This window comes from Dermacentor silvarum, chromosome 5 (genome assembly GCF_013339745.2).
Source record: "Dermacentor silvarum isolate Dsil-2018 chromosome 5, BIME_Dsil_1.4, whole genome shotgun sequence".
Classification (NCBI taxonomy): domain Eukaryota; kingdom Metazoa; phylum Arthropoda; class Arachnida; order Ixodida; family Ixodidae; genus Dermacentor; species Dermacentor silvarum.
Window position 1 is genome coordinate 22,962,567 of NC_051158.1, and position 12,151 is coordinate 22,974,717.

General features: G+C 47.4%; 1 protein-coding gene across 1 annotated transcript; it reads right to left on the reverse strand.

Moving 5' to 3' along the window:
• Positions 1 to 540: 540 nt before the first annotated feature.
• On the reverse strand, positions 541 to 11,878 carry LOC125945653 (putative N-acetylated-alpha-linked acidic dipeptidase). The gene is made up of 4 exons (XM_049667861.1): positions 11,816 to 11,878; positions 5,061 to 5,327; positions 2,847 to 2,911; positions 541 to 618 (listed from the first exon to the last, which is right to left on the reverse strand). Exons 1-4 carry the CDS (start codon positions 11,871 to 11,873, stop codon positions 541 to 543), a joined length of 468 nt encoding a protein of 155 aa, XP_049523818.1. The 5' UTR covers positions 11,874 to 11,878.
• Positions 11,879 to 12,151: the final 273 nt, after the last annotated feature.

The window sequence follows — 12,151 nt, forward strand, 5'->3', positions numbered from 1 at the left end:
CGCTTCCCCGACGCCACGGCGACTCCGCCGCTCTGGCTGACTAAAGGTGTGCCTAGTGCGTGCGTCATTGGCTACGTTATGGCGCAGCCAATGAGGAGGAGTGCCGCCACGTCATGAGTGCATAAAATGACTGCGTTCATGATGTTCCGTGGTCTACAAAGGGTATGCCTTCGCATTCCCACACGTAAGCAGTCGAACAGTCTTGTGTCTTTCCCGAATTATTTATTTATTTATTTTATTTATTTATTTATTTATTTATTTATTTATTTATTATTATTTATTTATTTATTTATTTTTATTTATTTATTTATTTATTTCAACACTTGAAGACATCGCTTGCGATGCCTTCGCATCAAGCGTTCGCCACGGCAGCGCATGCCGCAACATTGCTTGCATAGTGCGTTTTGTGTAACGGACAAATAGTAGCATGCAGCTTACTCAGCCACGCTAGCTGATGCGGCTTTGTCCTGCTCCCATTCGCCAAGCAGAGTGGTGTGTCGTTGGCTTTCACCTGTGCAAAGAAGCAGTTCCACACTAGTGTCAGCTCCGTACCAGGTCGGCGGTCAAGGCAGCTTTCAACAGCGGCGCAGCGAGTGACTTGACGAGGAGCATGACCATCTATATATAAGGGAACGTAAAAGCAGAAACAGCCTTGCTGGAAATCGGGCTGTGATTATGCTGTTGAAGCTGTACAACTCCGCGGTCTATTTTATTTTTTACGCTACCTTTCACTATCCTGCGCCTGAATAGCAGTAACATTGAAATTTCCACAACTGCATATACTACATACAAGGTCCGGTAAACCAGCAAGCCACGCGAGCACTTTCTTCACATCGTACCGTCCGCTTGTGCAGCGCCGAACACTGAATGCGCGCGTACATGCACACTGGTTGTTAAGCGCACGCACCTAATTTCATATACAGCAGCCACTACGCCAATATTTACATAACCTGAGTGGGGTTATGTAAAGTTATTTACATAACCTGTTTGTAGAATAAGTTTTCTCCTAGTTACACTTTTTTTTCGACTTCAGTACTGGCAACGCTGACAAACAGCTTAGTTTGCAACATGCCCCTTTAAATCTAGAGAAGTTAGTGCTAACGAAGGGTAGTTTGAAACGCGTTAAGCAGTGCTAATTAAAAAATTAACCATGAGGTCGAGTCTCACGCACTATATGAGAGGGGTCCTCAGGAATTCATTTCGGCTACCTGGTGTTCTTTATAGTGTACCTATACGGTATAGTGCGTCTTTGCTTTACAACTACATCAAAATTCGGACATCGCGGCAGGGAATCGAACCGGCGACCTCATGCTCAACAGCAGGACCGCACTGAGTCACCACGACGGCTACCAATTTTAGGAAGACGTGAGGCACGTAGCCGCAAGCAACGCTGCCATTGAACGCGGTTGGGGCCGATGCCAAGTCGCGACGCTTATGCGCAATCCTCCCCTCCATTTTCTTTCAATCTTTCCTTGCCTTTCTCCGTCCCTCAATACTCCGCCGCGCAAACAACCGTTATTGTGCCACACACAGAAACCACTGCACCCCAGTCTTACCTATAGTGTATGGAGGCTTTCATGCGCACTAAAATATAACTAGTTGTTAATCATAAAATAATGAAACAAGAGAAAACAATGCAACTCTCTTGGGAGAGACTCACATGAGATTACAGCTAACAGTCTAAACTTGCCCAGTATTGCCAAATACGATATGTGATACCATCGTATGCCTGCGGCTCCAGCTGAAAAAGTCGCTGACCTGGCGCTGTCGTACATCCACCACCGCCACTTGCACGGCCACTTTATGGATGATACTCTACCTGTTCTGTAGTGAGGTACCCGCTTTTCGGTGCGCAAAATATCGTGCCTTACTGCTTATGAACAATGGAAACAACTCTGCCACCTATACAAACGTCACGTGAATGTTATCTAGTGTGAGACGATGGCCGCTGTAGCGGGGAATGGGTGGATGGATGGATGGATGCTATAAGCGTCCTCTTTGAAACGGGGCGGTCGGTTGCGCCACCAAGCTCTTGCAATTATTTTGCCAATTTCCTACCTATGTACTTAAAAAAAAACTGAAAGAATTTGCAGGTATCAATTTTCTGAACCCCTACTGGGAACTTTGTTTTTGTACGCCTCCGTTGTTTGTCGTCTCCTACTTTTCTGCACCAAACTTCCAATCCCCTCTTACTAATCTTATTGCGGACATGTTTACTTTCACCCTGCTATCGCTGAACCCAGGGGCTTCAAGGAGGCCAGAGGAGCCTAAATCGACCGCTGGGCAGATATCTTCGCATCCTAATAAAACACGCTCCATCGTTTCCCTAGCTTCACCGCAGCAAGCACATGGTTCTTTCCTTGTTGTATCTCGCTTTAAAATTGCGCGTTCTAAGGTATCCTGATCTCGCTTCGAAAAGTAAACAGCTTCCCTTTAAATTATCATAAACTGTTTCTTTCCGTGATTTCGTATCTTCCCCTTAAGTCTTTATTTATAGCAGGTTTCTTTATTTATAGCAAAGCCTCTCTGACTTTGCGTTTGACGTTCTTTGTTGCCAAGTTACTTATTAATGCTGTTACCGCGCGTTTCAAGCGGCTGCTATCAACGTCATATTACACAGTGTACTCGCACGCTCTTTTACTTTCCGTCTCTGCATATGCCGATATCTACGAACGTGAGCGGGGAGCTCGCAGGCGTATAACGCATGGCGGTACGCGGTTGTGCCAGCTCGTTTGACGGATAACCTAGAGCTGTCGAGTAAGAACCGCCTTTGTCGTCTCTTCTTGTCCATTAGTTGCGCTGCTACACGATGAACTGAGAGATTGCGACTCGGCCTGTATACTTACCAGTTCGGCAACATGGCGCAGTGACCACGATAGACCAGGCGTGGCCCGCGGTGTGAACTTGTCTCCTACAAGAAGCAAATAATTTACCATTAGACAGAATAACAAATCAGAAAACGTTAGTTTTGTCTATTCCTATGGTTTTGTTATCGTATAATAACTGCAAAACGTAACTGACATGCAGATGACTATCGATCAGACCAAGCAGACGGTTTCGCTGAAGACCACTACGCTAATTTCTTCCACTTCAGGACTCTGCCAGCGATCTCCAATTACCCCCTTTCGATGTGCCGGCAAACTGCACTACCGAGCGTCGACGAAGTGGGCGAGGTAAAGAGCGGCAATGTCTCACGAGGTGATGCACAGTGCGGCACGGTGCACTGCTGGTTCGTGACCGCTTCCACGGTCAACTGAACCAGCACCGAAGTCAAAGAAGGTAGTAAATAAGGGGGCACAAATTTAAAAGATATTCGATAGAGGAAAAAGCGAAAGAAGCAAAAGCCGTGGCTCTACAAAAGTGCAGAAAACGGTTTAGTCAATTGCATCAGCGCACAGCTGCCACATTAAAAGAAGAGGAAAACTAAAGGCCATGACGTGGCCTCTTGTATAATCTTCGGTCCGCTGTAAAGTACGCACACATCCCCGCGCAAGCTCGCTGTGACCCGTAAGCCTGACCCCGAAACCCACCCCGGCCCCTGAGCAAGGTATGGGCCGCACTATCACGCGCACGACTTTCTCGGGCTCCAGACGCTCCTGGATCGAGATCCTGCCGTATCTGGCGAGCGGCCTACACAGAAGCACCTTCAAATGAAAAGGCCGGCGCAGGTTGTTTGTATGCAACAGTGGATATTTACCGTAACTGATACTGCGCTAAACACAATTTGAATCTTAATGCGCACTGCGTACAGCCATCGCTAGAATGACACTTTAGGCGGCGAAACTGCGATTTTTTTTCGACGACGTGTGTAGTAGTCTAACTAGCCGGCTGTGAGAACACACACTCGCACGAAATCTAACATTATTATTACTTCCTTGATTGATATCTCGGAAAAGAAATATTCAGTTCCTGAATTAAGGAACAGCTCAAGATTAAAGATAAAAAAAACTAGAAAGAAATGATAGCGTTTCATGACAAGGGGAGTTCAGAAATTCGCAGTATATATAGACTAGATCAAATTATTACAAGTGTTTTTTTCTTTCTTTCTTTCTTTCTTTCTTCTTTCTTTCTTCTTTCTTTCTTTCTTTCTTTCTTTCTTTCTTTCTTTCTTTCTTTCTTTCTTTCTTCTTTCTTTCTTTCTTCTTTCTTTCTTTCTTTCTTTCTTTCTTTCTTTCTTTCTTTCTTTCTTTCTTTCTTTCTTTCTTTCTTTCTTCTTCTTTTCAGCTTTGGTCGGACATGTCCCAGAATGCAGATCCCCAGGTATCGGCTTACAACACTTGCGAAGGAAAACCTTCGTGAATTCACGCGGATTTTAATCGCAACGCAACCCTGAATCTGTTGACAAATAAATCTGACTACTCAGCACAGGTTATTAGAGATAAGGCGGATGAATTACCAGCATAAATAGCAGTCCTCTCGCTCAGTCAAAATTCATTTAGCGCTCAAGGCACTGAAAGATGAAATCTCAGTTTATACAGGGTAGCACATGATTTTTTCACAACTCACGCCATCCAGCTACACTGGCAGGCCAACCGTCTGTTCGAAACTATGAGTTCAGGTTTGCACATTCATGATGAACCAGCGAATTTATTAACAGGACAGCCCAGAGAGGTCGGTTTTAAGTTTTCACTGAGTGAAGGAGACGCTAGCAATACGCGACGATGACAAACACAAAAGAATACGTTCGTCCAACAAGTATATAGGACACCAGTTATTTTATTTAAACCGCGAGCTCATGTTACACCCTTAGGCAGTTGCAGCAAGGGCGACTGCCTCGCGCACCATAATGCCGCGCATATATACAGTTCACATTTTCCCTCAGCTATTGCTCCGGAATGCCAATTAGTATACCTCGCTCCGCATTCCGGACATGCGGTAAATCTTTATGTCACGCTAACCTGCCAAACAATCGTAGAAAAGTCGTGGTAACAACCACAGTTCACTTTCCTATGCCTTATTTCTCTTTGACTCTCGAGGCTCGACGCAGTGCAGGGGCACGGCAGACTCGAAACAGAGCCTTCAGGTTCTCTGCCGTCCTGAAGGCGAGTGATAACACCTACCGCTAAGCAAGCCGCCAGTGATGTAGAGGACGCCGCTGTTCTGCAGCACGGACATGTGGTCCTCGACCCACTCGGTGGAGCCCATGAGGCTGCCCTCCTCGCTGTAGAAGAGCGCGAACATGAGGCTTCGCCGGGGGGTCCAGCGGTGGCTCTTGTGCATGTGGCAGAACACCTTGCTCTGCACCAGCACCTCGCTCACCGACAGAAGCGGGTGCGCAGAGCCGAGAGTGTCATCGTGCGTCTGGCTGCCTATCATCACGAACCGATCTGCACAATAAGCCACGCCACATTGGCCGCCGCGGCTGCTGCATGCAACGCGGAAAGGTTCACCCCGCGCCGCACTTACCTAACACCTAACTCGCGGCCAATCAGTGAAGCAGGCCTCGAAACTGCAGAACACGTTCAAGCGCGCACAAACAAGGACAGAAGGAGGTGTAGCCAACTCAAGCCGCTCTTGTGTTGTCTGCACCTCCCTCTGTCCTTGTTTGTGCGCGCTTGACCGTGTTCTGCTATATGCAAAACCAACTCGCCCAAAAGTCGTGGCTCGAAACTGCGACTGCAGCCGCTTTTGGTCGATCGTGGCTATAGGACCCACAATTGAATCCGCTTATTATTATTTTTTTTTTGCGCAATGAGTTTCAATTTCGTGTACGTGCGTTCATGTGTTCGTGCATGGCGGGGGGTATATGATGAAGGAAGGCGAGCGGCTTCGTCGCGTGATCGTAGAAACCGTGTTGCGCTATCAATGATGGGCCGTAACGTACGCTGTCGCGGGTGTTCCTTGTTCTTACACTGTAGTGCTCATACGTCACAGCCTGGCTTAAAGGAGCGGATATAGTTCGGCGTAACGCGGACGCGCAATACGCGCGTGGCAGTAGGCTACGTCGGCGAAAATTGGGCGCTCTAGAATCTAGCGTCCAGCGCAGTCATCATGACCGGCGGCGTTCGGCGCTCTTTGGCGCCGAACGGACAGAAGCGAGCGTGAGATAGGACATGTTCTGGCGTGGCAACAGAACATGTCCTATCTCACGCCAAAGCTACTAAAGCCAGAGTGAATCGGCGCGCTATCTTGGCTGGTCGGCAGCATGCTGGCCGGACAGTTCGGTTTCACAGAAGCGAGCGTGCTGAGTTTGCACCTTCGCCAACCAAAAAATCGCTCGCTCGTCGCGCACTTATGCGCATGCGCTGCGGCAATAGATAGTGCGGGCCACGTTCAACGCGCCGAACTATACAGGGAGCAAATTTTCGGCGATCCTGGCGTCGCCGGCATGTCGTATCCGACTTCTATAGCCGCTGTTGCGACTCGGGATGGCATTTAGGTCAGGAATCTTCCAGGCATAGGGATGAGTACGTCCGGAAGTAGGAGCGAAAGAAAAAGGTTTTATTTTAAATATTTACACTGGCTCCAGATATGGAAGCCCACACCATGTAGCAGCACTTCAAATGCCTGAACTCACTACGTGTCTGTGCACACATCAGGACACGTCAGGAAACACTCATTGCACCAAAGGTGTCTGCTTATAAAACGGTCCTCTTCCCTAGGTGAATAGACTAGGGAATCTGATGACTGTTTCTTAGCTAGTCATAATCGTTGCATTCTTCGCAAAATCCCGCCAATGACGTCGCAACGCTCCGCCGGACTCCACCTCCAATGTTGCGCGAACGTCCCCGCATACGAGGCAATCACGTGGCAATATGGGAAATCGAAGCCAACGCAGTTCCCACGGAAGTCCTCAACGTTGGCCTCTTGCATCAGTTAACGGTCAGCTTGCAGGGTCAGGACACCGGCCTTCGGGGTCATTACCGCTTCCAAGGAGGGTGGCGGTTGTTTTTGCTGAGCTCCTTTGCTTGCGCGTCACGGTCGATGTCGGGTCTCGTCGCCGTCTGGGCGGGCGATGATGAAAGGGCTGCCCCGTGGGAAGCACCTAAGGAATGCCCTTTGCCGTTTTGAGACGTAACACACTCCTCCGCCGTCGGGAGATTCGACCTGAGGGTGACCAGCTGTCAGGTTGCCGAAGCGTCGGTGTTAGGTCGCGACCTTGGGATTGTTCTAGAAGTGGTCGCTGATGACACTGTAGCTTGATGTCCCAGCATTAACCTCGTTGTGGCCTTCTCCCTGGGAACACACAAGCACGCACACGACCACAGGAAAGCACCGTGCTCGCTCCGAGAGATATCGGGTCTAGCGAACAAACCAACGCACCTGCCTTACTAATAAAAGGACAAAAGCAGTCGTCAAATCACTAAACCTTTGCTGAAGCCCACAATTTTGATATTAGACCAGGATTCACAACCTTCTCGCAACATCCGATACGTAAGAGACATTCCCAGGGACAAAGTATCACATGGCGCTCAAGCGCACGAAACTCGCTTAAATCCACCAGTCTTCGCTTGACTCAATAATTTGGACCCAAAATATTGCGCCGCCAAAGCAATCTCTCGTGTTCCTTTGAGTTCAACTAAACCACACTGTCGCGCTGCACGAGACCAAAGGTAAAATACAGAATTCCCTAAATAAATAATTGAAATATCATACGCAGCGCAAACGCCATGAACAGTCTGTTCGTACTCTACATCTGTTATTAACGCACGTACTAGTGCGACTGAGAGCCACATTTGCTTCATGAATGTACTATCAGAGTCGCTCTCACTTTGCGGTCAACACTCTTAACTCGTGCGTGCGACTCACGCCCTAACATTTTTGTTTTTTCGTGTCCACACAGGACACCCACTAAAAAAAGGAAAAAAAAAATACATCTTGCGCAAAAATACGCGCGAAGATTCGCGTTTTTTTTTTCTAAATACTTCCACGCACACTCTAGGCGATACTCAAAACACTGCCGTCTTATAGATACATGTGCGATACACGCACCAACGCTTTGCTTCACTGTGTCCGCGCAAGACATAAAGGAACGGTACAAACTCTTTCTAAAATTGTGCAGTTGAACAACGGCTCCTCCAAATAACGCACCTTACTTTCGTATAAAAATCTCGCGATCACTTCCACAAATTGAACTGACACTCAAGCGCGCCACTACAGGCCTCAAAAAAATAACTTGGACTTGACGTTGCAAGCGCATCTCACACAAAAAGGAAGTCTGTCTGCTTTAAAAAAAGGGAAAAAAAGGCCTTTTCGAGAGAGTTTCAAAATTTATGCGCGTGCAAACCATCTCTTTCAGAATATCGGTGAGCTTCTCAAATAAATGAACAGAAATATAGCTCGAAATGTGCTAATTAAAACGACCTCTAGTCTCGGAGATCTCAAAACGTTTAACCAAACACTAAAAATAAAGAAACCAACTATTTCCACAAAACCTGTATACCGCTTTTCACTCCGAGTAGCCTACAGTTGCGCCGTATCTTTAAGCCGTACTCGAGGTGGTCGCGGTCTGAAAGCCCGTCTTGTCAACGAGTGAATACAACGGGCACGTAGGTCATTCCCCTCGCTGCAGACCCCCGACGCTTTGCGTACTAGCAACATGCCTTCTAGGCACCGCACTACGAATTCACTGCCTTGTATGACCACTTCGCGTCACCTTACCGCCTCCCTCTCCTCTGTCATACGTAGTACACCGTGGCTTTTATTCACGTTTGCGCTGAACGTCCCTTTTCTTCCTCGTCCGGCGGCCCGGACGCGCTCTCACTGGAAACATTCAAAGCAATAAACGCGCCTTTTTAACTCTTTCACTGCGCTCCCCACAGGGTTTAGCATCTTTCGCTTTACTGGGCGGCGTTGCCTTCTCTGACGGATTCCTAACTTTGCGACGCTTCTTAACACGCTTTCTGGTGCTCATTTCCGAGCCTTCCGCTCGCATCTCGGACTGTCTGGCCCTCGTATCGTTGGTCACAATTGTCATCTCAACCGCACAGTCTGAATGATTAGCGGATAAATCATTCCTCTCATTGCTACCTCGACTGGCGGAGAGCTTCAAACATTTCGGGAAAATAGAGATATTTTTTGCGCAACGTAGCTCGCATACCTGAGAGCTGTCCAGAACTGCACTGCCCTGCCTACATTGTGTTTCAGCGAACTTTTCTGACCGACTAACTTAACACTGGTGCTATTGTCTAACGAATCGGTGTCACTTCGCGCTTCTGCAAGAGCTGCCTTCGCGACGCACTCCCTTGATAACTGTGCCAAATCGTCTACAGCTGGCCTAGCTACTTCTCTAGCATTCCATTGGCACTGTAGCTCGTTGCGCTCAATCCGGTCCCCGTCAACGGGCTCTTCAGCGACTACGCCACGGTCTACGGATCTGGCATCACCTATGAACGTATACGTACATTTAGGCTCACAGGGATTAGCCTCTCTTTCTATATTGGTAGAACCGTGCGTGCGATTTCTTCGCACCTTCCGTGCGCTTCTTCTACGGGTGCCTGACATTTCTGCTGCTTTGCCTCTTGCATTCTTTTTATCGCTTCTTCTTGTTGGCTAATCAATTCCTGTCTTTCATATTCCTTCTCATGCTCAATTGCTTTCTGTTCTTGTTCCTTTAGAAATAGGTTGCCGAAGTATTCAAAGTATTCCTGATCGCTGTTGCTTTCTAAAATTGCTCTACGAATTTCGGCTTCTGACCTGTGATCCTCTACCTCGAGCTCTTCGCACAACCGCAACAAGTTAGCCCTCGTTAAACTCATTAGGTCCATGGTCACTACTTTAAGTAAGCTTTGGCTCAGCTATTCCACAATACTTGCTGCAAAACCCGCACAAATTGCAATGCAAGTAAAAACTACTAGTGGTTCAATTCTGTTTACCCAAGAGAATTTGAAGCCTGAAAAATATAGCAGAAACCAAACGCCTATCCACCGAAGTAGCACCCCAAGTTCTCCTCCACTGTATCGAATCAATGACAAGAAGACGTAAAACCTGAGTCGCCTTTAATTGACTAGAATTCCTAATCTACGTGCCAATTACTCCCACACAAGTATAAGGTCCGGCTTTAGTAGCTGGTTCAGATCTATGCTGAAAGCTGCTTTCTGTTGAGATGCGCAACAACCACAGTATCACAATAGGCAGTTGTATACACTCTATCGGTTTTTAGTTAAGGCTAGGCTAAAGGACACGATGAATCTCAAGCGCAAAGCCAGGCACTCACCCTGTACCGTGTAGGCATGATGCGCTGCGTTCATCCAGCCGCTCGCGAACCAGTTGTTGGCGATTGGCGTTGGCTGCAGGTTCCATCTTGCCGCTCTCATCCAGTTGCTCGCGAACTAGTTGCCGGCGACTGGTGTTGCTGCAGGTTGCATGCCATAGCTGCCATCCAGTTGTTGCGACTCGGGGTAGCGTTTAGGCCAGGAATCCCCCAGGCATAGTGATGAATACGTCCGGAAGTAGGAGCGAAAGAAAAAGGGTTTATTTTACATAATTACACTGGCTCCAGATATGGAAGCCCACTCCATGTAGGGGCACTTGAAATGTCTGAGCTCACTACATGTCTGAGCACGCATCAGGACACGTCAGGACACACTCACTGCACCAAAGGTGTCCGCTTATAAAACAGTCGTCTTCCCAAGGTGAATAGACTAATCTGATGACTCTCTCTTGCCCAATCATAATCGTCGAATTGTTCGCAATATCTCGCCCGTGACGTCGCACCACTCCAGCGGACTCCGCCTCCAATGTTGCGCGATCGTCCCCGCATACGAGGCAACCACGTGGCCATATGGGAAATCGAAGCCGACGCAGTTCCCACGGAAGTCCTCGACGTTGGCCCCTTGAATCAGTTAGTTTGATCTCCGTGACGGTCAGCTTGCAGGGTCAGAAGACCGGCCTTCGGAGTCGTTACCGCATTCCACGGAGGGCGGCGGTTGTTGCCTCGAAGTGAGCTCTTTGTTTGCGCGTCAAGTCGATGTCGGGTCCTGTCACCGTATGGGCGGGCCGCTGATGAAAGGGCTGCCGCGTTGGAAGCACCTAAGGAATTCTCTTTGCCGTTTTGAGACGTAACACCGCTGCCTGGCACGCTGGAAATGCTGGACTATATCCGCGCCTTTATACATGCGCGATTGTCTAGACTTTTGACGGCGCAAGAACGCTACTAGCTTATCGATAAAGCCAAGCACTCCACCTGCAATGCACTCGCAGCTCACACATTAATCACAAGAGCATACGAAAGCGGACCGCGTTGAGTGCACGCAGGAATACGTCGAGCGATATTATGGGTACTCGCTTCGTCGAGCTTCATTACAAGAATTTCTGTTGAAAATTTCTGTACCCACAATATACACGCGTATAGGCAAAAGGTTCAAATATCAGAACAAAGGGTGCATGAACATCCCACACGTTTCACGTATTTTGCTGAGCTATGTTGAGGAAGCGCTAGCGCGTTTTTCAACGAGAGTGACTAATATAATACTCATCCCAATCTCAGTCTGTTTGCTAAATAGTAGCAACATAATTGTAGCTGCGCGAATAAAGGAAAAGATTCGTAGGGCCGACTGAAATTGTTGTTGAAAAGTGTTCTGCAGAAATGGGAGGGGGGGGGGGGGGGTTCCGCTATAAAACACTTGTCAAAAGCTACGGCCTCTCGCTCTGCCCAAATCTATCAACGTCGACAATACAAAGTTATCCACGTAAAAATAAGTAAAATAAATAAATAATAAATAATAAATAAATAAATAAATAAATAAATAAATAATAAATACATAAATAAATAAATAATAAATAAATAAATAAATAATAAATAAATAATAAATAAATAAATAAATAAAAATAAATAACTAATAAATGCGTCTAACTTCGTAGATGCACCGCATACCTGGTTCCACTTTGCCTCTGATGATGCCAATAACATTGACGATGGGCCGGAAGATCATCTCGTTGTGTACCTCCACCTGCAATCTGAACGTCAATGTTTTTTTGTTTTTTGTTTTTTTTTTCTTTTTTTAAATCCCTCCATCCGTCTATGCGGACAGTGGGGAGGAGGAATAATTACTATTGCGTCATTCTATCATTGTCATTCCACACTCGTTACACCGTCGCCCAGTCGCCCTCACAACCTATTCGCTCCGATGACTATTTTACGAGTTCGAGTTCTCTGGAAAACTTGGCTTACAGAAAAGCAGAAAAACAGAACCCGCGAGCCGTAAATATA

Bases quoted from the DNA above. Each gene is read 5' to 3' on its own strand.
- LOC125945653 (XM_049667861.1), bottom strand. From the start codon at position 11,873: ATGATCTTCCGGCCCATCGTCAATGTTATTGGCATCATCAGAGGCAAA. The intron at 2,912-5,060 runs GTAGGTGTTATC...TGCTTCTTGTAG, and splicing joins CACTGGCGGCTTGCTTAGCG to GAGACAAGTTCACACCGCGG. The intron at 619-2,846 runs GTAAGTATACAG...CCTTATATATAG, and splicing joins TGCGCCATGTTGCCGAACTG to ATGGTCATGCTCCTCGTCAA.